Source organism: Pipra filicauda, unplaced genomic scaffold (genome assembly GCF_003945595.2).
Source record: "Pipra filicauda isolate LSUMZ 115617 unplaced genomic scaffold, ASM394559v2 scaffold646_size190468_pilon, whole genome shotgun sequence".
In the NCBI taxonomy this organism is placed as follows: Eukaryota; Metazoa; Chordata; class Aves; order Passeriformes; family Pipridae; genus Pipra; species Pipra filicauda.
The window spans coordinates 134,487-158,077 of NW_024104805.1; the positions used below are offsets into that span (position 1 = coordinate 134,487).

Genomic DNA, 23,591 nt, shown 5'->3' on the forward strand with positions numbered 1-23,591 from the left:
AATCCCTTTTTTTATAGCAGCACTGGGTGTGCAGTGATGAAGACACACGTCAGGCGTGATTTGTTCTGACAGGCCGTGGCTGCCAAAGGGGCAGCGTTCCCTTCCGCCCCTCGGAAATAATTAAACCCCAAAAGCCAATTAATCTCGGAGATAAAACAATTAAGAGCTGACATTGCGTGCAGCCAACGCGCTCAGAGCCTGGGCTGCAGCTTGTCAGGAGAAGGAGGGGCGTGGGGAGGGGGACCCCACATCTGCCCCACCGCCCCCACAAACCCCTTCCCAACCCACGGCAAAAGGATTGATGGAGCTCCCTGAGCACCAGCAGATTCAATTTCCCTCTTTTATTTTCCCACCCCTGCCTTTATTGCGCCACAATTGCTTTTTTTTAAATTTAATTTGCACTGAAATGGAGCACTTGGAAGTCATTAGGTCCCTGTCAGCGTGTGCTGCACATCTGGATGCACCTCTGGATTAGGGGGGGTCCCTCCTTCCCTTCCATTCCACTGACGCAGGAGCAGCTTCTCCCTCCTGCCAGGAGCTGCTGTCCCTGCACGCACAGAGCTGAAGCTTCATGCTCTCATTTATTTTTATTTATTTATTAAATGCCGGGTTATATTTTTACCACGTGGGACCGGCACGCACTAATAAAATCTCCATTCCCCCTGGAAAGAGGAGCCAACCATCCTTCCTGCATCATTTTCCTGTGCAAAGCTCTTGACATTTAATAGCCTCCCTGCTCGGCTGCCTCTGTAATGCCATTAGCCCGGGGTAGGCAACACTCAGCCTTTCCATGAGGACTGGAAAAGCAGGGAATCTTTCTGCTTGACTCAGCCCCAGCGAGCCCTGAGCAATCCCTGGGGGGGCACAGCCATCTCGCCCTGCCCCACCTGGGGTTGGGGAGATCCTGACCCCCCTCCCTGGATTCCTGCACTGAAAATCATCTATTTCCATCAATCTCTCATCCCCGGGAGTGTTTCCCTCCCTCCCGGTCCTGCGCTGGCGGAGGCTGCAGCATCCTCCCTCCTGGGCTGGATGGGTTTCTCAGCGGTTGCTGTGGCAACGGCGGCTGCACCAAAACCGCCTGCATTTCCCCCAGTTCTGTGCGGGTTTTGTGCTCAGCGGTCCCTGCAACAGCGGCTGCACCAGAATCACCTGCAGTGCCCCCAGTCCCGGGAGGGGGTTTGTGCTCAGTGGTCCTTGTGGTGCAAGAGATGATTCTGGAGATGATGACCAGAGCAGCTCAGGTTGGGGGTCCCTCCCTCATCAAAGGCAGTGGAAGCCCCTCTGGGGTGAATTCAGGGGGTTCTGGGCAATGACCCCAGCGATGCTGGGGGGCTCAGAGCAGCTCGGAAGGAAGGGGCTCCCCTTCCTCCCAAATTAAATCCCATGAAGTTCCTGCCGCGTTTAAATGAGAGGGAAATCACCCCCCTCAGCAGCACCACCCAGCAGCACTGTCACAAAAGCCCCTTAATGGGGAGATGTGTCATAAATCCGAGAGCAGCAACATCCATCACTGATAAACCCAACATGCTTATTTATCAGCTTTGCTGTTTTCCCCCAAATTTACAGCTGACAATCTGCCTGAATACAGCAGAGATTATTTAAACATGGCTCCAACCTGCCTGGCTCTGAGGAAAGGGAGAGGGTAACATGTTTATTTCTTTTTTTTTTTTTTTTTAATTTAATTCCAGCTCCAAATAAAGGAGTGATTTATGGGTGAGGTAAAGCATGGCTTTATTTCAGGGCCGTGACAGCCAAGTGAAAAAGAGCCGTCATTAAGGCCGGTAATGTGCTCCACAGAAATGGGATTGGAGTATTCCCAAGTCATTTCTCACATGGAATGAGACCCAGCCCCAGGTTTGGAGGGGTGGGAAGAGGACATGGTATGAGGTAGGTTTGGGATGTGCACGGTGAGGACTGGTCCTGCCCAGGCTCCTGGTGGGCTGCAAAAGCATCGGGGTCTGGGTGTGCTGAGCTCCTCAGCACCATGGGATCATGGGGTAGGGAGGGGTGGGATGGCTGGGGAACAGGATCTGAGGTTGGGGATGGGGGGGTCACAGGGTTGTGAATGGGGGGTTCTGGGCTGAGGGTCAGGGGGTTCCTGGGATGTCCCAGGGCTGGGGATGGGGGCCCTGGAGATTGGGGTCCTATGATGAGGATGAGAGTCCTGGGCTGAAGGTTTGAGTCTCAGGGCTTGGGATGAGGGTCCTGGGATGGGAGTTGGTGTTCCAGCTCCAAAACCTGCTGCTCTTCCCCCACAGGCCCTGACCTACCCTAAGCTCATGATCCCCACAGCTGCCTTAATTGCAGCTTTAACGGGGTCGGTGGTGGCTCTGCATCCCACTCACCCCTAAACTCTGAGATACTAAAGCCTCTGCACCCCTAATTACCAGTTTCACCAATTTCAGCCCCCAAAGGGGCTGGGTGGTCACACTCAGGCCAGCACAGATCTGGGACACCAGCCCTGGAGCTGCAGCCCCCACTGAGCCCCTTCCCTGGATGTTAATTCCAGTTTGTGCACGTCCCCCTGGAGCTGGTCATTAACCTCCTGCTGTCACTAATCAAGAGCACTTCGTTAATTCATAGAGGACTTCATTAATTCATAGCTAAGGACATCTCCATCTGAGCGGCCCAGGGGGACCAGGGTCACTGGGATGCATCCAAGGATGCTCAGTTTAATATATTGGACCTTCCCTTCACCAACACGGCAACCTGAGCCCCCTCCCCTCCATGAACAAAATAACCACCACTGCAAAAAAAAAAATGGAAAGCTGACAGGATACATCTCCAGCACCCTGTGAGATTCCTGCTCCTGCAGGATTTAGGCAATATCAGAGGAACTGGGATAATATTGAGCTGCTTTTCTTTGCCACTCTGCCAAAAAGGGAAGAAAAAACCTGGCTGAAGGGGCTTGAGCTGCTGAAGTTTTAGGAAGAATATTTTTGTCCTGTTTACATATATATATATATATATACACATTTTTAATGTTCTCTTTGTGATCTGTTTGCTGGGATCAGTGGGTGACACGGGAACAGGAATCACTTATATTCCCTGGGGATTTATCGTTATTTCCTGGCTTCTTCAAAATCTGGGAGGTTACAGGGTCCAGCTGCGAAAACTCAGTCCATTTTTCCCTTTTTCTCCCCATCCTCACCCCAAACCCTGCCAGCATGGGGAGAACCAGCAGCAGGAGGGGATGGAGCAGCAATGCTGGTGTCAGGTGGATGCTGGGATGGAGCACCTGGAGCCCATTGGGAAGCAGGAACCAACCCCTTCCCTGCTTCCCTGTCCCCCCAAAACAGCCTCGAGGACTGGGGGGAGTGGGAGTTGAGGGGTCATGGGGTACAGGAGGTGATGGAGAAGCAGCCCCTGCTGGGGGGGATGGAGGGAGATCCCACAGACAGATCCCACACAGGGACCAACTCAGCAGTGGCACTAATAATTCCTCATTCAATTTGGAATAACAGAGCATTTGCTGGATGTGATCCAACAGGGATCCACATGTGGACACGGGGAAATTATGCTCTTCCAGCTGCTTTTTACACACAGACACGGGTTTTTTTCCCCTAAAGGGCCATTTAGTCTTTTCAGGGACAAATTAAAGTGGGAATTCCCCGGAGAACATCTTTGGGACATTTCCCATCCAAGAGGCTCAGAGCACCACACTCCCATCTCGGTCGCTCAAGCCCCAGCCCTGCAACCCCTCTGCTCCTGACCACTTTGACAATTCCAAATTCAATAGCAGGGATCAGGAATGCACACTGGGAAGTGACTGCTCAGTGGAAAACCCTGAGATCCTTCCCACTCCATGTAATGATCTTCAGCACATACCAGGGTATTTGTATGGAAAACAGATTCTTTTATTAAATAAGTAAACAACTACAAGGATGAACTCAAACATTTGGGAAACTTGGGATTCCCAAGCTGTCATTATAGTGATGATTTAACCCCAGGTTAAGTACCAAGTCACTGTTTTTTTTGGAAAGCTGTTTGCAGGAATAATAGATGGGCTTGCAAAATCTAGCCACCAAAATTAGTGAGGAGCATCCCTGCTCCAGCATCTGCCATGGTTATGGATTGTGCACTGGTTTTAGGGGAAAAAAACATGTGGATTTGGGCTGAGAGTAGCCCTGGGCTTGACCACAGGACACGGTGTGGGCCAAGAATATGGCATTGCTCCCTGGGGAAGCAGCTAATTCCCAGCTCCCAGGAGATATGGAAACACCTGGAGCCAGGTGCTGCGTGTCCTACGGCCCCCTGCATAGTGAGAGCAGCATCCAACTGTTGAAGTCACTAATTTTATGTTAATTTCCCATTAATTTCCTTTATAAACCTCATCCCGTCCTGCGTTTCCCTTCAGGGCTCAGGCAGGATATTCTTAATTTTCAGGATAAATCTCCCACTTTTAGCAGACTGGATCCACAGTGGTGGGAAGGAGGTCACCCCTCTGCCCTGGCTTCGGGGACAAACTTGCCCCAGCACAACTCACACCATCAGCAGCACCAAAACCGCATCCAAACACACCAGATCCATCAGGATCCCTGTCCCAAGACACGGATGCTGCAGGCAGCCTCATCCCAGGGAAGGATAGATCCAGCTCCTATGGTGTGGCTGTTCCCCTCTCCCCATCACACTAACGAGGTTATGCAGATCAAGGCAGAGCAGGGAGGCAGTGCCAGGGTGGAGGGGATGCCTGATAATCCCTCTGAAATCCAGCTCCCGCTGCAGCATCTGCTCTGATCCGCAGCATTCCCACAGCTCAGGGCGGCAGCTCAATTACCGGGGCTTTGTGGTTCGGTTTGTACCTGTCTGGCACGATCTGCTGCCACCAGGAGCCCGTAAATAGCTCTCTGCCTCTGCCTGGGAGCTGCCTCTTCATGTTTTTTTCCGTTTTCTGATTTTCAAGAAATGCTATAAATAAATATTTCAGCCTTTGTGGGCACCTGTGAGCAGACTTTCAATTGCCAGCATGTCAATCCCTGCACAAAGCTCCTGTGGGGACCTCCTGAAATGTCCCTGATGCCACTGGGGCTGCCCAAACCCAGCTCCCAGGGCTCCTCACTTTCCTGGGAGAGAGAGGCTGTGGGTGACACGGAGAAACCAGCACATAAATAAGCGTGACACCGGTGTCGTAGTCAAGAAGCCCTAATGGAGAAGGAGCTCCCAGATTAACTGTGTGTGAAATTGGATGGAGACAGTGGCTCAGCCCACCCTTCACCTCAGAGATTGGTGTGTGGCGGCAGAGTCTCCCACGAGACTCCCAGAGTCTCCCAAGATGGGCTTGCTGCCTGGTTTGAAGAGAGAAAATCATCCCATAGGACCAACCAGTCCCACCAGGGAGCTGCCGTCAATGGAGCCAGTTCCCAGGGCCATCTGGATGCAGGAGAGGAGAGCAGATCCTTTGCAGGAGCTCATTCCCAGCCCCTGGACCCATACCCTGGTGCCAATCAGGCCCTTTGCAAGGAATCACTGGGACTCCTGGTCCCAAACATCAAATCACTCTGCAAAATGTACCGTGTGGAATGTGCCCATCAAAGGGAGTGTTGTTCAAAACACACTTCAAATTGATCTTTCCCTCTTTTTTCTCTCAGTTTTCCACATCAGTGACCCTGTGCACGAGCCCAGTCCCCACCCCCTGGGTCTGGATCACTCAGGAGACATTTGAGACTTCCCAGTTCATCGAGGTGGGATATTCAAAGCTGGTATGAGGACACTTCCCAGGGCCTCCTGGGGTGCAAAGTGCTCCCAACAGTTACAAACACGTTGCACTTGTACCAAAATACCTCAGGATTTAACACAAGTAGCCAAACAGAGACATAGGAGAGCAGTGTCCCCAGTTTGGCCATAGCAGGTGTCACCTGTGGTGGTGCCCACCCAGCACACATCTCGGGAGGTGCCTTCCCACACATGTCCCCCACCCCATCACAATGTCTCTGGAAACACCAGGAATGCCCTTCCCAGGTCAGAGAGTGCAAAGGTTAGACAGGAACACCCTGAAGTGTTTCCTTAAATAGTTTGGTGCAACAATCTTTGCAATGACAAAGATTAAGGGTGGTTGTGTCTTCTCCACTTGCACATAGTGGTGGTCTCCAATCCCTTCTAGCCTCCAGGCAGCAACGCCAGTCAAGGAATAGACTATAGGACAGTGTTGGACCATGCTTGTCCCACATCAGGGACCACTACAGTGGTGGCCAGCATCCCAGTGGAGGGCATGGCCAACACCAGAGGACTATGTCCCCCCTGAAGGCACCAGGTTGAATTTAGAGCACTGTCGTCTCCTTCTCAGTCATGGAAGAGATCTTGGAGAAGCTCCTGTGAACGATGCTGGAGTGGCCTGTCTCCTCACTGAGGGCATTCACCAGCCTGGAAAAGATGGTGACCTTAAACTTCTTGAAGTCCTGGCCCATGAAGACGTAGAGCACGGGGTTCATGCAGCTGTTGGAGGCAGCGAGGGCCGTGGTGATGGGGATGCCGACCTCAAACACGGAGGGCGGGACCATGCCCGGCTCTGTCTCCAGCAGGTTCAGCAGGTGGTAGGGACTCCAGCAGAGGAAGAAGGTGACTATAATGGTGACGATGATCTTGAAGGGCTTTTTGGACTTGGCCAGGCGGTTCCGACGCAGGTTGAAGACGATGGCGATGTAGCAGAAAGTGATGATGGTTATGGGGAGGATGTACCCGCCGAGGAACCTGGTGATGTTCACCGTGCGGTGCCTCATCAGTGCCAGGGCTTGGTAAGACTTGTTCCTGGAGAGGGAGAAGTTGCTGAAACAAATCACGGAATTTCGGGTTTGTGCCGTGTCTCGGAAGACAAGGGAGGGGCAGCTCATGATGATGCCGATGGTCCAGATGATCAAACACGCTAAATACGCCAGGTTGGTCGAGCGGTGGTTTTGGGACCACACGGGGAAAACCACCGAGATGTAGCGGTCGAAGCTGATGGTGGTGAGCAGCAGGACGCTCGTGTACATGTTGAGGATGAGGAGGAAGGAGTTGAGCTTGCACATGACCGTGCCGAAGATCCAGTTGTAGCGCATGGCCGTGTACGCGATGTTTATGGGCAGGAAGATGTTGAAGAGGAAGTCGGCCACGGCCAAGTTGAGGAACCAGACAGCATTGACTGATTTCTTCATCTTCAGGGTGATGATGGCGATGACAAGGCCGTTGCCCAGGATGCCCAGCACGCAGGACACAGTGTAGATGATGACAGAGAGGATCCTCGCAATGTCCTTCGGGTCGTGGGACGGGTCTACCCACACACTGGTCACGTCCTCGTAGATGTAATCCTGGTAGTCACTGTAGTTATCGACATCATCCAAGAAATTGGACAAATTGGAAAGGGCCATTATCTGGATAAATCACGGCCTGGGCAGCCCCAGGATCTCCAGCTGGTGATGTTTCTCTGCTGGGCAAACACATGGTGTCAGTCACAGTGGGAGGGTCACAGCCCCCTGACACATGTGGGCAAGAGGTGACAGGGAGCACACAGGTGTGGGGGATCCCGTGGGAAACCCACAACTGGCCCCAGAGAAAGATGTTCCTGCAGCTCCTCACCAAGTTCCCACCCCCTGACCCTGAGACATCAGGACATGATTCAGCCCCTCATCTCCACCAGGATGTGGCTGCAGCCTCATCCTGCAGAAAATGTCTATTACCCGCCTACTTCCAGCAGAAAATCCAGGATAACACTTATTAACAGCTCATTATCAGCTTTGAGACCTTCCAATCTGCAACACGTTATTGCTCTTCTGTATTTTTTCTCCTGAGTGCACAGTAAATTAGACTGAAAATCCAGCAGGCAGCTCCCCATTTACCCCATTGATGCCTCCCCATTTGCCCCATTGATGCCAAGCACTGTCTCACCTCTCACCTCCCCTCTCCTCTCCTCTCTGGTGTGGTGGCTGTGCTCCAGCAGGATGGGGAAGAGGCAGTGGTTCAGTGTCCCACAGCACAAAGGCAGTTCCCTCCACACAGGCCTAGGGACGGAGCTGTAACATTAAAGCCAAGATCAAACAAAGGCCATTAACCCTCCAATGTGGAATTAAGGGAGGAAACAGACTCGGCCGCTGTAATTTAACCCTGTGCAGCCTCCTCTGGGAGGGCTGTGCTGGCCTGGGGACCCTTCTTGCCACCAGTCTGGTGAAGCTGGGGTCCTATCCTCATCTCACCAGCTTTTGGAGTAACCTAGGACAGAAGTCCTGTACCGTACACTCAGTACAAGCACCAAACAGGAGCAGCATCAGTAGGTGCTCACAAAGAACCGACAATCAACCCCACAGCCACGTTACTATAAATAAAGACATAAATGTGCATGAGGTGCATTACCTGCATTATCTATTTTGCACCCTGGACTCTCATATGGTTATCTTTCCAATTAAACTGGTGTCCTGTGTGTATCCAAATGTTAATTGTGATACCCAACAGTGTCGTTTGCCATCATCAGACTCCAGTCTCCAGCAGGTACTTGGAGCCCTTGTTCAACAGGTTCAACCACCCCCTGTGAGCCATCACAGTGAACTAAAGCCAAAAGCCACCAGTCTGAGCAAGCCTTGGCAGAAGGAGCAGGATCTGTGTGAGCCCCAGCACAGACCATTGCACCCGGATGTGTCCTGGAGGAGGGATGTGGCTCTGCCCGCCCAGGGACACTCCCTGTTCCCAAGGCATTTCACCTTGAACGTCCCCTCAGCGTCACCCTCCTGCCAGCCCTGCTTTGAAATTCCCATGGTGTTTGTGTTGGAACTTATTGTTTCTCCCTGGGCTTTTCCTCCTGTTCCTTCCTGCCATTGCTGCTGCAAAGTTCCTGGCCAAGGGGTTAAATCCCACCCCATCACCCCCCCGCTTGCTGAACTCCAGCGGGTGATAAGAGGCCAGAATAAATGAGGTACTAGTGCAAAGTTTGGGAATTAGCTGGAGCTGGAAGGAGGTCTTGTCCTGGCAAAACCTTGATGGTCAAGAGATGAATTAAAGTTGATGATCCGGTGGAAGGAACAGAATCAGCAGAACTGACTCTTAATGTTAATGTTCCTGGGTAATGAGTCGCTACTTTATGGAACAGCAGCTTTCAGGTCATCACCTTCCCAAAGAAAGGTGGGAGAACCCAAAACCACACATCCATCCCACCCCACCCCATTGCCTCATATCCCATCCCACTTCATTGCATCCCATCCCACCACACCCCATTGCATCACATCCCATCCCACCCCACTTCATTGCATCCCATATCATGCCATCCTATCCTGTCCCATCCCACCACCCCTCACCCAGAGAGCCTCAAAGCTCCCAGAACTTGCTCTACCACTGTGGAGAAACCTCCAAAAATGCCACCCACCTCCAGTTCCACCATGGTGTCACCTGTGGGATGAGAGATGACCAGGGCTGGACCACCACCCCTCACCACCACAGGATCACCCAGACCCCACGTTCAGCCCCTGCTCCAGGTGGGTAGGAACAATTTCTCAGCTTCACAGGCTCCTCTTCTCACTGTGACCACATATATTTTTAACACAAAATCTCCCTTTCATTATTATTTTTAACTGCTGAGCCTGAAGACTTTCAGACATTCCAAAGCTTTGTTTAATAGATTATTTATTTTGTCTATTTATTTTGCTCCGCCATGTTGGGCATCAGGTTGGTCTCAGTCCCCAGCTGGGATGAGGATGACAGAGATCAACGGGAACATCAGGATTCTATTTCCCCATGGGATTTGGCACGGGATGGGTTTGTCTCCAGGGCTCGTAAGCAGCAATCCCAAACCCCACAGCAGCAGGCAGGCAGCTGCCAACCCCACCATGAATGTTCCAGATGGCTCTGGAGAGCTCAGGGGCAGGATGGGCACCGGGAGCCCAAACCCACTGGAAAATCATCCAGCAAATTCCCACCTGCCTCCCTGAAATCCTCCCCAAAATGGAGAGGGCAGCTGCATGAAACCTCCTCATTTCTCACAGCAAAAAAAACCAAAGTCTGGGGAAAAAAAAAAAAACCAACATATAATACTACAAGTGTTTCATTGCTGCTCTGCGGGATGAAAATTCCCGGCTCGAGCCAAAACCACTGTTCTCCCTTCAGTCTATTCATCTGTGTCCTCCTACCTCAACAAAAATGAGCACAGGATTTACCCAAAATAGCCTCTTGGTCCGACATTCCCGCAGCTGTATTTGTCTTGGTACCCAGGGAAGGCCGAGCCCAAGCCGGGGCGCCGGCTGGGATTCCCGACGGGCGGCACACGGGCAGCATCCCGCGGATGAGGTCAGGGATGTTGTTCTTGGGAAGGCAACAGGAAGCGGAGAGAACAGCAGAAAATGTTCAAATCCAGCTTTTCTGGGCGAAAACTCTTCCGTGGCCAGCCCAGACAGGCGGGAGACGGATGTGAGTGGGGAAACGGGGGGAGCTCAGCTGGATTTGCCTGCCAGGGACACAGAGAGGGCAGGGGATGCTCGGCACCCTGGCAGGAGGGACCACCGGGCACGGGCGGTGCCAGAGCCCTGCACCGGGATTTACAGGGATGGGCAGGCTGCCAGCACCGCCTCCTGCCCTCTCAGTGCCCGCGGGCCAGACTTTTTACTGGAGGAACCGGTACAGGTTGCGGGAATAAAAGTAGAAGCAAATCAAATCAAACCAGCAGAGCAGCTTTTGAGCACATCAAGTCCTTCCTGAGCTGTCAAAGTGCATCACACTTTTATCCACATCATGCAGTAGTGAAATCGGGCTGGGACCTGCTTGTGCCGAGTCTGCAGCCCTGGGGAAACTGGGGGTGCCCCTGGGTTGGTGCTTGTCCCCCCACAGCACCCGCGGGGTGCAAGGGACACCCGGGGACAGGACGAACAATCCCCTGGGAAGCAGGTGGGTGTCAGGGTGGGCTCTGCTCGCCCCTCCCGTGCAGCTGCTCTGCCTGTTTCTCCTTCGAGCACTTCCCTCCCTCCTTCCAGCAGCGGCTTCCGAGTTCCCAGCACACCCCAAAACCCCAATCCACTTCCTCCGGCGGGTGAGAGGCACAGGAGCTGCCCACGCAGCCCCGGCACAGCCCCACTCCCCGGGAGAGGGGAATTGCCAGCAGATGTTTGGGGGAACAAGCGGTCTCTCAGCTGAGGAGTTTTGGGAAGGGCATGGGGCAAAACAGGATCTCTATGTCCCCCCGAACCTGCTGGTACCGGCCCCCACTGAGCCCTGGCGCAGTCCTGGATGTGCCTGGAGGGCAGGGATGTCCCTGGGGACATGTGGATGCCGGTCTCAGTCTCATGGGGGCTGATTGCTCTGGTTGAGTTTGAGTCCCACCCTGCAGGCTGGATTCCAAGCATCCCTAGGGATTCAATGGGCCAGATCTCATGCTACAGGGAAGATGGATGCAGGCCCCATCCCAGGCTGGCACCTGGAGCCACCCCCATCCATCCCTTCAGCACCCACACTTTTCCAGCCCAGGGTTACATGGGAGGGACTTCCCTGCCGGGATCCAGCTCCCACTCCCACACGGAATTGCCAGGGCTCAATGGAGCAAGACACCAAAAGGAATGGGAAAGCAACTCTGGGGACCCAGCTCCAACTCCCCCTTATTTTGGCCAGAAATCGCCATGGCAACAGCTGCTGCAGGGATGATGCTGTGCAGCATCCCACTCCCCACCGGGATGCCCAGGATGGAGCCCCAACCGGGATTTACTCCCGGGTGTAAATCCACCACCAGCCCATCAAAAGGGAGCTTAGACTTCACCAGTGCAAAACCCTGAGCCCTGGCCTGCCCAAAGCTGCTCCTGGCCACAGTCCCAGCCCTGCCACCATCCCTGATCCCTCAGTCCTGCTCCAGCAGGCTGAAAGGGATGCAGGATGCCATGGGAGAAGCTGCAGCAGGTTGAGCACAGGCTTCTGCCAGTGAGGATCCAGGCTGGAAGCTCTCCTGATGAGCTGGGAGTTTCCAGTGCAAAGGGAGGGGTACAGCCAGTCCCCATGGGGGAAACTGAGGCACGGGGCTCTTCCCCAAGGCTGAGAGTGGTGGGAAGCCTGATCCCTACCTGCATCCACGGCACTCAGACACATCCCGCTTCACCAGCACAGAGCCGGGACTTGCAGCCTTCGGCATTCCCGGCTGCTCCAGACATCTCAGCTAAGGCTTCATCTCCCGCCCCGTGTGAACAGCACAGGAAAAAAAGGAATAGCTGGAAAAGGCAGCCTTAAAAAAGTTGCTGTGCCCAGGGTGGGACAGAATAACATGAGTCAGTGTTTATCTGGGCAGCGCCGGCCGGGCTGTGCGGGATGGGACGGCTCGGGATGGGATGGATCTCATGGATACCCCCCAGCCATGGTATGGGGTCACCTCAATAGGGAACACACCCCAGTCCAGGCAGAAACTGGTGTTTAACCTCAAAAATCGGGTCATGAAAGGCTCTTGCCAGGGTGAAACTCCAGCAGGATCCAGGCAAAGGAATGTATCCTTCCCTGGCACAAAGTGTTGTTAATAGCCGCCCTGTAACTAAAATCCCAGCCTTTTGCTCCATCCATTCTGTTCTTAGGGAGGTTTGAGGATTAAAGGGGAAAATCTTGGGCGTTTGTACCTACACAGGCAAAGATTTTCTTTGAAAAGGGCAGTTTGTGGTTCTGAGCTGCTTAAGATGACTTGACTTCCAAGATAATAAAAGTTCTTTCATCTCCTCTCTTTTTTTTTCTAATAATCCAAGGCTCTCCTGGCACTTTTCAGGCAATAAAAAGAGCAATAAAACTCCCTTTTTTGCAGCATCCTCCCTGCTACATCCCACCAGCCCAGGGAGGGATGTCCCTGATCATGGCTTGGGCTTCATCATGGCTGCGTGGGGACAAAGCCTTGGGGACATCACTCCGGATTTGGAGGGTACAAAGAACAAGGAAAGCAAGAAAAAGGAAATAAGTCTGCTGGGGGACAGACGTGACTGTGAGAGGGACGGATGGGGCAGCACAATCAGCCCCCTCGAGTGAGAAAGTCCCCCCGGATCCGCAGGAGCATCCTTGCAGCTGTGTTTGGCATTCCCAGCTGAATGCTGATCAGCATGGGAAAGAAAAGCCCCCCTGTTCTCCCTGTCCCCACTGAGGTGACACTGCCACACTGTAAGGACATCACCCCCCCAAATTCACGTCCAGCTCCTCTCCCTTCCATGCAGTTTTCCCACCATTAAGGGTTTCTATCACCACAGGCTGCAAAGCCCAGCTCCAAAAGAGGTGGGGATTTCATGGAAAATTAGGGAAAATATGGGGTTTGAGGTGGAGGACAGCAGGGATCCTAGAGGTTCTCACCACCCACCATCCTGTGCCATCCCAAATCCACTTTATAACAACAGAGGAGCAAAAAACCGCAACTGGTTGCAAATCTACAGCAAAACCCTCCTCCCAAATCCCTATAAAAATAAAGAAATTAATACATATATAAATCCAGAGGTGTTTACCTGAGATGGATAAATCCCCAAGGATTTTTCAGCATCTGGAGGCTGGATTAGACATCCCTGCTTCTATACCCACGTTAGGGCTGGCATGGAAATGACCCCAGGGTTGGGTCAGTTGGTGTCCAAGCTGGAGCTGACAGGGATATTGTGGAAGCTTCTCATTCTGGGGACATGCACAGGGAATGGGAAGATGAGGAAAATACATGCAGCTGGTGGGATAAACCAGCTCGGCACAGAGAGCCTAGGAAGGGGGAAGCAAAGCTCTGCAGGAGGATGTGGGATTCGGACCATGGGTTCAGCCGGACACGAGAGGGGATGTGGCAGCGGCTGCCCTCGGTGACGTGTCCCATCCACCACCCTGTGCTGCCCACAGTGGCTTGGGAGCCCCATGGGACCCCTCAGGAAAGGTTTGGCCATCCCTCACTGTGGTTTTGTTGCTCCTGCTGAGCACAGCCAGAAGGTCCCCTAGGGCTTCTCCACCCCTGGATGCCCCTCATCCCTGTTCCCCAGGACCCCCATCTCCCTTCCCCACTCCTGAGATGCTCTTGGCCTCACACATGCAGGAGTGGAGTAACCCAAAGCCATCCCTGGGATGCATGGAAAACAGGGATTGTGTCCTCGCCTCACCAGGTCCTGCCTGTTCCCAGCTGTTCGTCCAGCTGGGTTGAGGTGGGATCCAGCAGCGTGTTCCCAGTGATGAATCAGCCTGTCCTGGTTTGCAATGGGACCCCAAGCAGAGGGTCACCAGCCAAGGGCCATCCTGACCTGAACCCTGTGAGGAGGTGGGAATTGCTGGTGGCACTCACGGTGCATCCGGTGACCCAGATCAGGCTGAGCCTGGAGGGACACAAATCCCTGCCCTGAGCCAGGAGAGCCCATCCAGAGGGAGATACCAATGCCTGGACCAAAAGCTGGTACTGTGCACCTGCACCAGAGCATCACTTCAACCACAGCAACCCCCTGCTCCCACCACAAATATCCATGAGATTTCTGATTTCAGACACACACAAGGGAGATATCCCAGTTTCCTCAGAGCCGCTGGCACAACCGGAAAACCGGCTGTGAAAAAAAAGCCAGGCGTGAAAACTGCCATGACCCAGAATCAGCAGGTGATGCCAGTGGAGAGCGATTCCCTGTGGGAGCTCACAGCCATCATGTCCCGTGCAGGCGGGGACAACGACCCCCGTGCACGTGGCTGAGCTCCCACAGGAGCCGAAAAAGAGGAATTGGGGCCGGGGCCCACTTTGCACAACGGGGCCGTGTCGCAACATCCCCGAGGCTGAATCAGGAGGAAAAGTGCTGATGTGCCAGATCACTGGGGCCAGCGCGGGGAAAGGAGAAGAGACCCAAAACTCCAGACGTCTGCACCAGGGGGGATGTGCCAACTGGGCAGCTTGTGACTGGCACGCTGGGGTCCCTCTCTCCCAGGAGCCCCAGGATGGGACGGCAGCTCCATAGCGTGCCAGTGCCAGCAGCACTGCGGGATGTGCCACACTTGTGGCATCTGTGGCAGGTCCCCAGTGGGGTGCAGCCCCTCTGCCCGGGGGGAGCAGTGCCCCCATGACAGTGGAAAATGCCACTCACTTCCCAAAGTAATAAAAACCAGGAGAAGTGTGGTCCTGGGCTGGGGGAGTCACAAGGGCTGAGTCTTCCCCATCGCTCTGCTGCAGGTCCTGTCCCATCCACTCCGCAGTAACACACCCCAGTCCCCCCAGTAACACACCCCAGTGCTCCCAGTATTCCCGCAACAAGCCTTCCAGTCACCTTTCCAAATACCTCGTGTGGTGCCAGGCTCTCCCACTGTTCCCTGTTGGGTAGGACGAGGTCAGGATGCCCAAGGTGTCCAGGGTGGCACCAGGATCCCATTCCCAGGTGGATCCCGGTGCGGCAGGATCAGGCGCAGGCACGGGGCCGCTCCCCGCCGGTTTTAAATGCGAGGGGAGTGGGAAGGAGTCCTGGTTGCATCCATCACCAGGGTTTTCTTGGCAGCAGGATGCTCCGCGAGCAACAGCTGGGAGAGGGTGTGACGCCGGGAGCTGGGAACGCTGGCCCGGATCCTGCCACGGCCCAGCGTGAGGAAGCAACAACTGCTTCCCAAGGGGCCTCCTTTCCTGTCCCGTCCCCCAGGCCGGGATCACACCGCCCTAAGGAGGGATAACAGAGCACAGAGCGCTCCACGGGGATGCTGCTCCTCCAGCGGGAGGCAGGTGGCTGCCAGCCCCCCCCCGTGCTGTCCCCACCCTGGGTCAACCGCTGTCCTCTGCCCCCCCCACCGCCCCCAACTCCTTCCAAGACGTTGAGTCACTTCCCCTCGGCAAATCTGGCTCCCAAACGCTGCTGCTGCTGCTCAGGGGCTGCTTTCCCGATGGATTTCATTAGCACCAGGATGCTGCAGCTGCTTCCAGGCAGCACCCCCAGCCCGCGGGGGCTCTGTGGTGGCAGCTCAGTCCCCCACAGCCCCAATAACACCTGCAAGGAAAGTCCTTTGGGGGCACAGGGCGGGCTGAGAGGGGCACTGGGTTGCCCCAGGCAGGAGGGATGGATAAGGCTGAATGCAGGGATGGGATTCAGGGGGAGCCTGGCCCCAAACAAGAAGTTTTCTGGGGCAGGCCCCAGTTTGGGAGCACTGAGCAGCATAGCCCCCACCCACACCGAGCAGGAGGTTTGGATAACTCCACATTTGATGTGGCACTGGGAAAATTCCTTCCCTCCCCACGCAGTCCCTGCACTCTCCAGCTACAGCCATCCCAGTCCCAGGCTCAGCCCAGTGGGATAAGAGCCAGTGCAGGGTTTGGGTGCAAAGGCATCACCTTGGAAAGACAAGGAAGCTTGGGGGTGACACCCCCATCTTATCCCCTCCCAACTTGCAGAAGGGGCAGGATTTGCTCCAGCACAGGCCCAAGCAACACTGGCCCTGGGCTTGCCCCAACCAATTCAACCCTCTCCCCAGCAGAAAGGAAGTTCATATATTACAGGTGATTAATTAAGGTTAATTAAGGCCACAAACCATCCTGTATCCAGCCAGCAAGGGAGAGAATTAACCACAAATTGATGTTATCACCTTTGGTGTGTCCTGAGTCAAAGGGTACCACAAAGGGACGCGCATCCCAGGCAGCTTCGAGTGGCACCATCCCCTTGTGTGGGGTGAGAAACGTGCTGGGACCTGGGGGCTCCTCAAAACCACGGCAGGGTGTGGTGGGGCTGGGAATGACCGAGCACAGATGCTCCTGCATGTGGCCTTGCCAAGGGCTGATTTTGGGGCATGTTAACACCCAGGGGTCCCGAGCCAAGAGCTGGCACAGTCCCAGTGTTCCCAGCAAGGCTGAGCTTTGCACACCCACAGCACTGGGGCAGGACCTATCCTCTTGGCACTACTCCTTTCCCAGGCACCTGCCCCTTCCCCTGGTCCAGACAGGATGCAGGATCCTTCCCCCAGGCCCTTATCCCTGTGCTTAGCAAGATGGTGAAACAAAAACACGCTGACTGGGGACTCAACGTCGCCTCCCGAGCATTTGCCCTGGGCTGTGGTTTGGGGTTTCCCTCCGGCATCGCCTGCTCAGCAAAACACTGCCGACAGCAGCGCCTGCACCAGGACAAACGCCCCATTCCCAGGGATGGTGTCGGAGCAGAACCATCCCGGCACTGCAGGAGCGGCCGTGGGGAGCAGCCGTTCCAGGCACCGGAGCCAGCGGAGCCTTTGGCAACCGCCCCGGCCTTGGCGAGCACCGAGTGCCACCCACACCGAGCAAAGCAATTAGAGCTCTAAATTGATTTAGGCTCATTAAAACCCCCGGAGCTCCTCCCTGCCGAGCCGGGATGCACAGACGGAGCCCGGCAGACCCGACCCCGCCGGCACAGGCGCTCGCCCTCCTCTGCTTTCCCCGTGGGCGCTGGGAACCCGCCTGACTCAGCCCAAAACAGATGTCACACTTAATGGGGAAGAAACTGCGTGAAGCTTTTCCCTCTCCAGGGGAGCTTTGTCCGTCATCCAGCAGAACTTTCCCTCGCCCCGGGCAGAGCCGTAGGGATAAATGGGAATGGCTGGAAAAGGAGGTGGGTTGAGCTGAGAGGACACAGCACAGGGCTCCTACCACATATCCCAGTGTTTCAGGGCTGGGTTTATCCCCTTCCTTTCCCACAGGGAGCTCATCCCTCTGGCTCCCAGCTTCACACCCACTGTGGTCCCGAGCTCCGAATCTCGTCACTGCCTCCCGATCCAAGTGGAAATGAAAAGTCACTGCAAAAATAAAGAGCCCACATACAGGATGTCAAAGAGACATTTCATGTTCCCTATTTCTCTGATTTGATACAATAATGGAAAAAAACAGTCCCGACCTTGTGCAACTCGGGGCTTATAAACCCGGCTCCATGACCCCGGAACACGGCGTGGCTGGGATGGGGCTGCCAGATCCCACTGTGATCCCGAGGCTGCTGGCACCATGTCCCACTGCATCCCACCACTGGCAGGGGCAGGTCAGGGCACCTCTGCCTGGTTTGCACACAGACCTGCTGGTTCAGCCCCAAATCACCCTCCCAGCACCTTCCCCACCTGAGCGTTTTCCCATAAATATCCCGACGCTGAGCGTTTGGCCGAATCCTTTGGGATTCCTTCCCAAATTTCCCTGGCGCCCTTTGCTTGTCTGTACAATGCTGCAAACTCCTTCATTCTCTTCCCCTCATGGAGTGTGGTTTGGAAACACAAGCGCCTGAAAGCTGGATTTCTGAGTGTGGTGCTGCACCTTCATTTCATGGCCTTGATCTAATTTTAAGGAATTTTATCCCCCAGTTGCTCGGTGGAGGCGGGAGCCAATGTTCCAAAGGGCAGAGGAAGCAGCACATGGGGGATGCTCTGTGTGTCCTTGTGCTTTATTATCCTTAAAAGAGGTTCCTGACCAGGCAGATTCCAATATCAGCCCAGGTATTCCCTGCTCTGCATCCCAGTTTCCCCCCCCGATTGTTAGTTTTGCCAGAAATGAGTGTTTTCTCATCACCCTGAGCCCTTTCCTGCAGCAAATGTGTCATCCATCTCTTTTTCTCCCACTCATTGTGGGTTTTTTTAGTGTTACAGCTTGTGTGGGAACCATGGAGGCCAGGACTGCTGGTGTCTGCAGCTCCAAGGAAAAAAAAAACAAGCTCTGGGTTTGGAGAATGGGAGCAGGAATGTGGGGGGGGCAGAATCCCTGAGCTCCCCACTCTGCACTCAGTGGCACAGTGAGCACCAACCCCTGGGCCTGGGGGGATTTCAGATGAAGAGAGGATAATTTAGGATGGAAGAGGGTTAAACAGCCCTGGCAGGGCTTCAGGTTTGGATGCTGAGCATCCCACTGGGAGTCAGGTGGTGCTGAGAGGTCTCCAAGGCCTTGTGTTGGCTACAAAACTGCTGGAGCTTAATTCAGGCTCATCCCTCACCCTAAAACCCTTCGGCATCACCCTAAAATCCCTCTGGATATGTTTTTCCACAGCTGGTGTCCCATGTGCCAGGATCACAGTGAGCAGACACTAAACACAGGCAGAGGTGAGTATTCCTGAAATCTCCTGGAAACAATAGACCCATTGATGGGTCCTGGCTGATAAAGCCCTCGGGAAACACCCAATATTCTTTAAGGCACCAGCAGGATTTGTCTCAATAACAAAAACTTAAAACCAAAAGGCTTCAACTTCCCAAACATCCATAAGAAAACCTGCTTTATTTATGATTTTTATAACAAATAAACCCACTTTCCTTGCAATGAACATCTGGGCGAATCACTGCTCCACAGAGCAAGGCTTCGCAGAGACAACTGTTTTGGAGGTGACTGTGCCCTCCTGCTTTGCCAATCCTGCTGCCCATCACTGGGATGGGCTTGGGAGCTGCCCGGCTCCAGACCGGGAAGTGGCTGGTTCCTTGCAGGAATCCTCAGCATTCCTGCCAGCTCTGAGAATGCAATGCCATTTTCAGGCCTTTTTTGGCCAGGGGTAGCCTTGGTGCAGGTCCCCTGAGCTCCAATTCCCCTGGAATTTTTAAAAATAACAGCAAAATATTCCTGAGCTCATGCCAGTGTGGGGCTATTTCTGGAAGGAGAGAGTTGCTGGGCAGTGCCAGGGAGATGTAGGGGCACCTGTGCCCTCACCAGGGTCCCCCCACAGCATCTTCCTCTGGGCAGAGGCATCTTGAGCATCCCAGTGCTTAAAGCTCATCCCGTGCTGGATCCAACCCTCTCCCAGGATTGCCACGAGAATCCCATTCCCGAAATAGCCCCCTTATCTGAGAATTACTTACATAAATATATAAATTTTGGGATCTGTCGAAAGGGTGCTGTTGATGGGAGCCAGATCCAGAGTTTGCCTTGGAAAACAAACAAATCCAAACTCAAAGGGAGCATGAGGAGGGAAAGCTGTGCCAAAGAGCCGCGGAAATGTTCCATGTCACATTATCCAGGATTAACGTTCCAGATCGTCTGCGAGAATGGAAAGGTTTTATCCTAAAGATTCAATTAAGGTTCCTCAGAGCCTGATCCATCCTGGGCGGGACTGGGGGGATCCATAAAACTGCACAGCAGTAAGAGGCAAGAGGATCCCCAGAGATGAGGGATTTAGGGTCATAATTCCTGAGGGAGAGGTAAAGCATTTCCATGGGTATCCCATCTTGAGTGCATCACCCCCAGCCTGGCATCAGCTCAGCTGTTGAGGAGCTTCTGCTCATGGAAAACAGTGAATTAATGGGATTTAGGGGGAAGAGGAAAGAGGTTGGATGTAATCAGACCCAATTAGTGGATGGGTCAATAAGAGGAGAGGTCGTGGGATCATTGGTGGTCCCCAAGTCCCATTGGTGGATCAGATCCCAGGTGCTCCTTGTTTGGAGGATCCCACTTGCTCATCCCCCATTACTGCTCCTGGAACCTTCCACCAATAAGGGTTTAAATTAGTAATTTATCAATTACATGTAAGGTTTGGCAACTTAAAATCTGTCCTCTTGTTTAATTAATAGGGCAGCTTTATATTTGGCAAATTAGGGAGACTCTCAATGAGCTAATTTGTTAATTAAGGGAAGCCTGGAGGCTCTTCCTTCATTAGACTTTGGCAAATCCTTTAATCCAAAGTGTAGCTCCTCCTTTAGGACTCCCAGGCTTAGACCAGGGAATGGCCCTGGCAGCGACACTTGCCATGGGAGAACTCCTGGAATGGCCCTGGTTTCCTGGGATTTATGGCAGCAGCTTATTTCCCTTCCCCTTCCTCTTCCTTTGGGAGGATCTCTGTTGAGGAAGAGCGTGAGATCCCACAGCCACGGCTGCTGCTGCCAAACAAAGCCCAAAGCTGCCTCCAGGAAGGAAAGAGAGAAATACATTTATAAAAAAAGAAGGGAAGAAAATCTTCTGGCCCAGTTCAGAGGGAAATTTCACTTCATTATTTAGGACAGAGCTCCCTGTGAGCGGAGTTAATGAGATAATTAACGTTAATTGGGGGTGATGGTCAGGGTGTCTGTGCTGTGGAGAATGGGGGAGAAATCAGTGGCGCTGCTGCCGGAGGGTAGAGGATCCAGAGCTCATCCCAACAGATCCAAGTATCTCATGTGCCCCCTCATGCCAGGCAGTGCCCACCCTGCCCATGGCCAAAGCCACTGACTCCCAGGGCAAATAATCCTCCAGGTATATCCAGGCTCACTGGATCAGCCCTTTCCCCCATCCCAGGTTGTAACAGGCACAGCCACTCCCAGCAGCCCCCTCCCACTTGGCTTCCAGTACAAACCAGTAGGTGCCAAGGCTGGGTGGGCTCCACTGACCTGCTCCAAATGATGCCACCAAGAAGGATCCCCAAAAAAACATTAGAACCAACCCCAGGGAGAGCAGGACCAGTAACACCAGTAAGAGCAGTACTGACCCGTGTGGGCAATCACACCACGTGCCTCGGGATAAATACCCCGTTATGGATGCAGTGCTGCAAATCCCGCTCCACGTTAAAAAGCCAGGATAGTGATTTCCCAGGGTTGTAAGATGGACCATATCCCTCCAAACCAGATTATCCCAGACCCGATGGAGCAGCTCACTCCCTATTTTTAGCCATTGGTGCCTCTGCACTGGCCAGCAGGTTATCACATAAACATGGGAAAGCAGCCTGCCAGGAGAGGACCCAGAGACTCCCTTATCCTTGGTTTTAATGTATTTATTTTCAGCCTCTAAAAAGAAACACCAGGTTTGCTTTATACTGCACAAGTTTGCCAAGTTTCCAGCTTTCACTGGAACTTTTCCACTGTGACAGGTCTGGGACACACAGGGAGCAAGCAGAGAGGGCAGAGATGGCTGAAAACAGCAATAAAAATATCACATTGAATGGCAAATGCCTGATTTATTTTCCACATATTTGGCCAAAAAAATAAGGTTGCTGTTGAAGCTGCCTGGATTTGGGTGCCTTTTGCAAGAGGACATGGATGGTTTGTGCTCCAGTGCTCCAGCACTGGCTTCGGAGCGTTGGCCACAAGCTGGAGCTCAGGCTGGGTAAAAGCACACTTGTATTTGGAGCTATTTGGATTAATCATGGATTAATTGAGATTGGAAGGGGCCTTGGAGATCCTCAGGTCCGAGCAGACAGCTCAAGACCTTCTCCAAGTGAGTCTGAGCATCCCAAGGATGGAGATCCCACCACTGCTCTCACCCCTGACCTGGGGTGACTCCTCCACTGCAAACGGGTTTTTCCTTATTCCCCGTGGAACATTTCCTCCTGCCATCTTCCTTTTGCCTGTCACTCTGTGCCTCCAAGGACAGTCTGGCTTCATCTTCCCTACACCCATTTCCAGGGAATGATAGCATCTTCAGGTGGGAGATTTATTGCTGCGCTGATGGAGCAGGGCTCCACAGCACCCTGCTCTGCTCCCAGGCCATCACAGGCTGCCAAAGCCAGGGAATTCTCTCCTTCATCCCAAAGGATCCATGGGAGCTCCAAACTCAGCACCTCTGTCCCTCCATGAGCTCCTCAAATCCAAGGAGTCACCAAAAAACTGCTCCCTGATCTCCTTCAGTGACAGAATCCCGTGTGTTTTTGGATAAAGTGCACTCAGCTATTTTCCCACCTCTATTTCCTCCCACTCCAGCCTCAGATCAATAAATTAATTCCAAATCATCTAATGAGCCCTCAGCCTGTAATTTGTTTTTCATAAGTGTAAATCCAATTCCTTTCCAAGGCTGTGCCTTTGGGACCCTCACAAATTAGGGAGCTGAGACACTTCGCTGGCATTACTTAGGCAGAGAACATTGGTCTGAAAATAATAATAATAATAATCACACCAAGCTCTTTCTAAAGATGGTTTTCAGGGCCCCAAAACATGTTTCATTTTCTTTGTTCCTCCACTTTCCCTATTTCCAGCGGTGCCTGGGGGATCATCCCGAGCAATTCACTCCAGTCTTTAATAGCCACTATAAAATGAGGCTTGGAGAAGCCTTAAGCTGATGTGGCTTTTATTGTGATCCAGAATAATTCTTATCAGGGGAACATCTCCTGCTTGAGCTGTCCTGGGCCTGTAAAACACACACGGACTTCAAGCCAGGGCCTTTAATTCCCGCTCGAGTCGTGGCGGCTTCACTTTGGTTTGGAGAGCAAAGCAGACTCTGGGAAACATAAAGAGCCAATTCCAGGCTATTTTAAGCTTCAAAACAAGAAATACCACAACTTCTCCAATGTCTCCACAAGCCAAGGGTTGCTCAAACTCAGGGCTTTGTCAGGAAAATCAGAACAGGAGAGGGAAAGGGGCAGGAGTGTGGCACAGTTGGAGGCCACAGTTAGATGGGATATTGGTAAGAAATTCTTCCCTGTGAGGGTGGTGAGGCCCTGGCACAGGTTGCCCAGAGAAGCTGTGGCTGCCCCATCCCTGGAAGTGTTCAAGGCCAGGCTGGGGTTTGGAGCAACTTGGGATAGTGGAAGGTGTCCCTGCCCATGGGAGTGGAAGGGGATGATCTTTAAGGTCCCTTCCAACCCAAACCATTCGATGATTCTGAGATTCAGGGAGGGCTGGGGGAGCTCCCTAACAGCCTGGCGTTCTGAGCTCTGGTGTTAAAGCATTTACAAAAGATCACAAAGATCTGTTCATCCCGGTGAAATAGAGGGAAAACAGACTTTCAGGAATCAAAGGCCAATGCACGCAGCAGATGTGTCAGCACTATAATGAAAAGCAAGGCTTTCAGAACCCTGATTTCAGCTTTGCACAAATTAGACAATAAAATTAAC

General features: G+C 53.3%; 1 protein-coding gene across 5 annotated transcripts; it reads right to left on the reverse strand.

Annotated features, from left to right (window-relative positions):
- Positions 1-3,836: 3,836 nt before the first annotated feature.
- Positions 3,837-15,369, reverse strand: CMKLR1 (chemerin chemokine-like receptor 1). 5 transcript variants are annotated; one of them, XM_027714869.2, is made up of 4 exons: positions 15,174-15,369; positions 9,329-9,480; positions 7,864-7,988; positions 3,837-7,402 (listed from the first exon to the last, which is right to left on the reverse strand). In XM_027714869.2, exon 4 carries the CDS (start codon positions 7,344-7,346, stop codon positions 6,261-6,263), a length of 1,086 nt encoding a protein of 361 aa, XP_027570670.1. In that variant the 5' UTR covers positions 7,347-7,402; positions 7,864-7,988; positions 9,329-9,480; positions 15,174-15,369; the 3' UTR covers positions 3,837-6,260. The 5 variants fall into 5 exon arrangements, with proteins under 5 accessions (XP_027570670.1, XP_039244341.1, XP_039244340.1 ...); XM_039388407.1 differs by lacking the exon at positions 9,329-9,480 and adding an exon at positions 13,401-13,560; XM_039388406.1 differs by lacking the exon at positions 15,174-15,369 and adding an exon at positions 10,116-10,129.
- Positions 15,370-23,591: the final 8,222 nt, after the last annotated feature.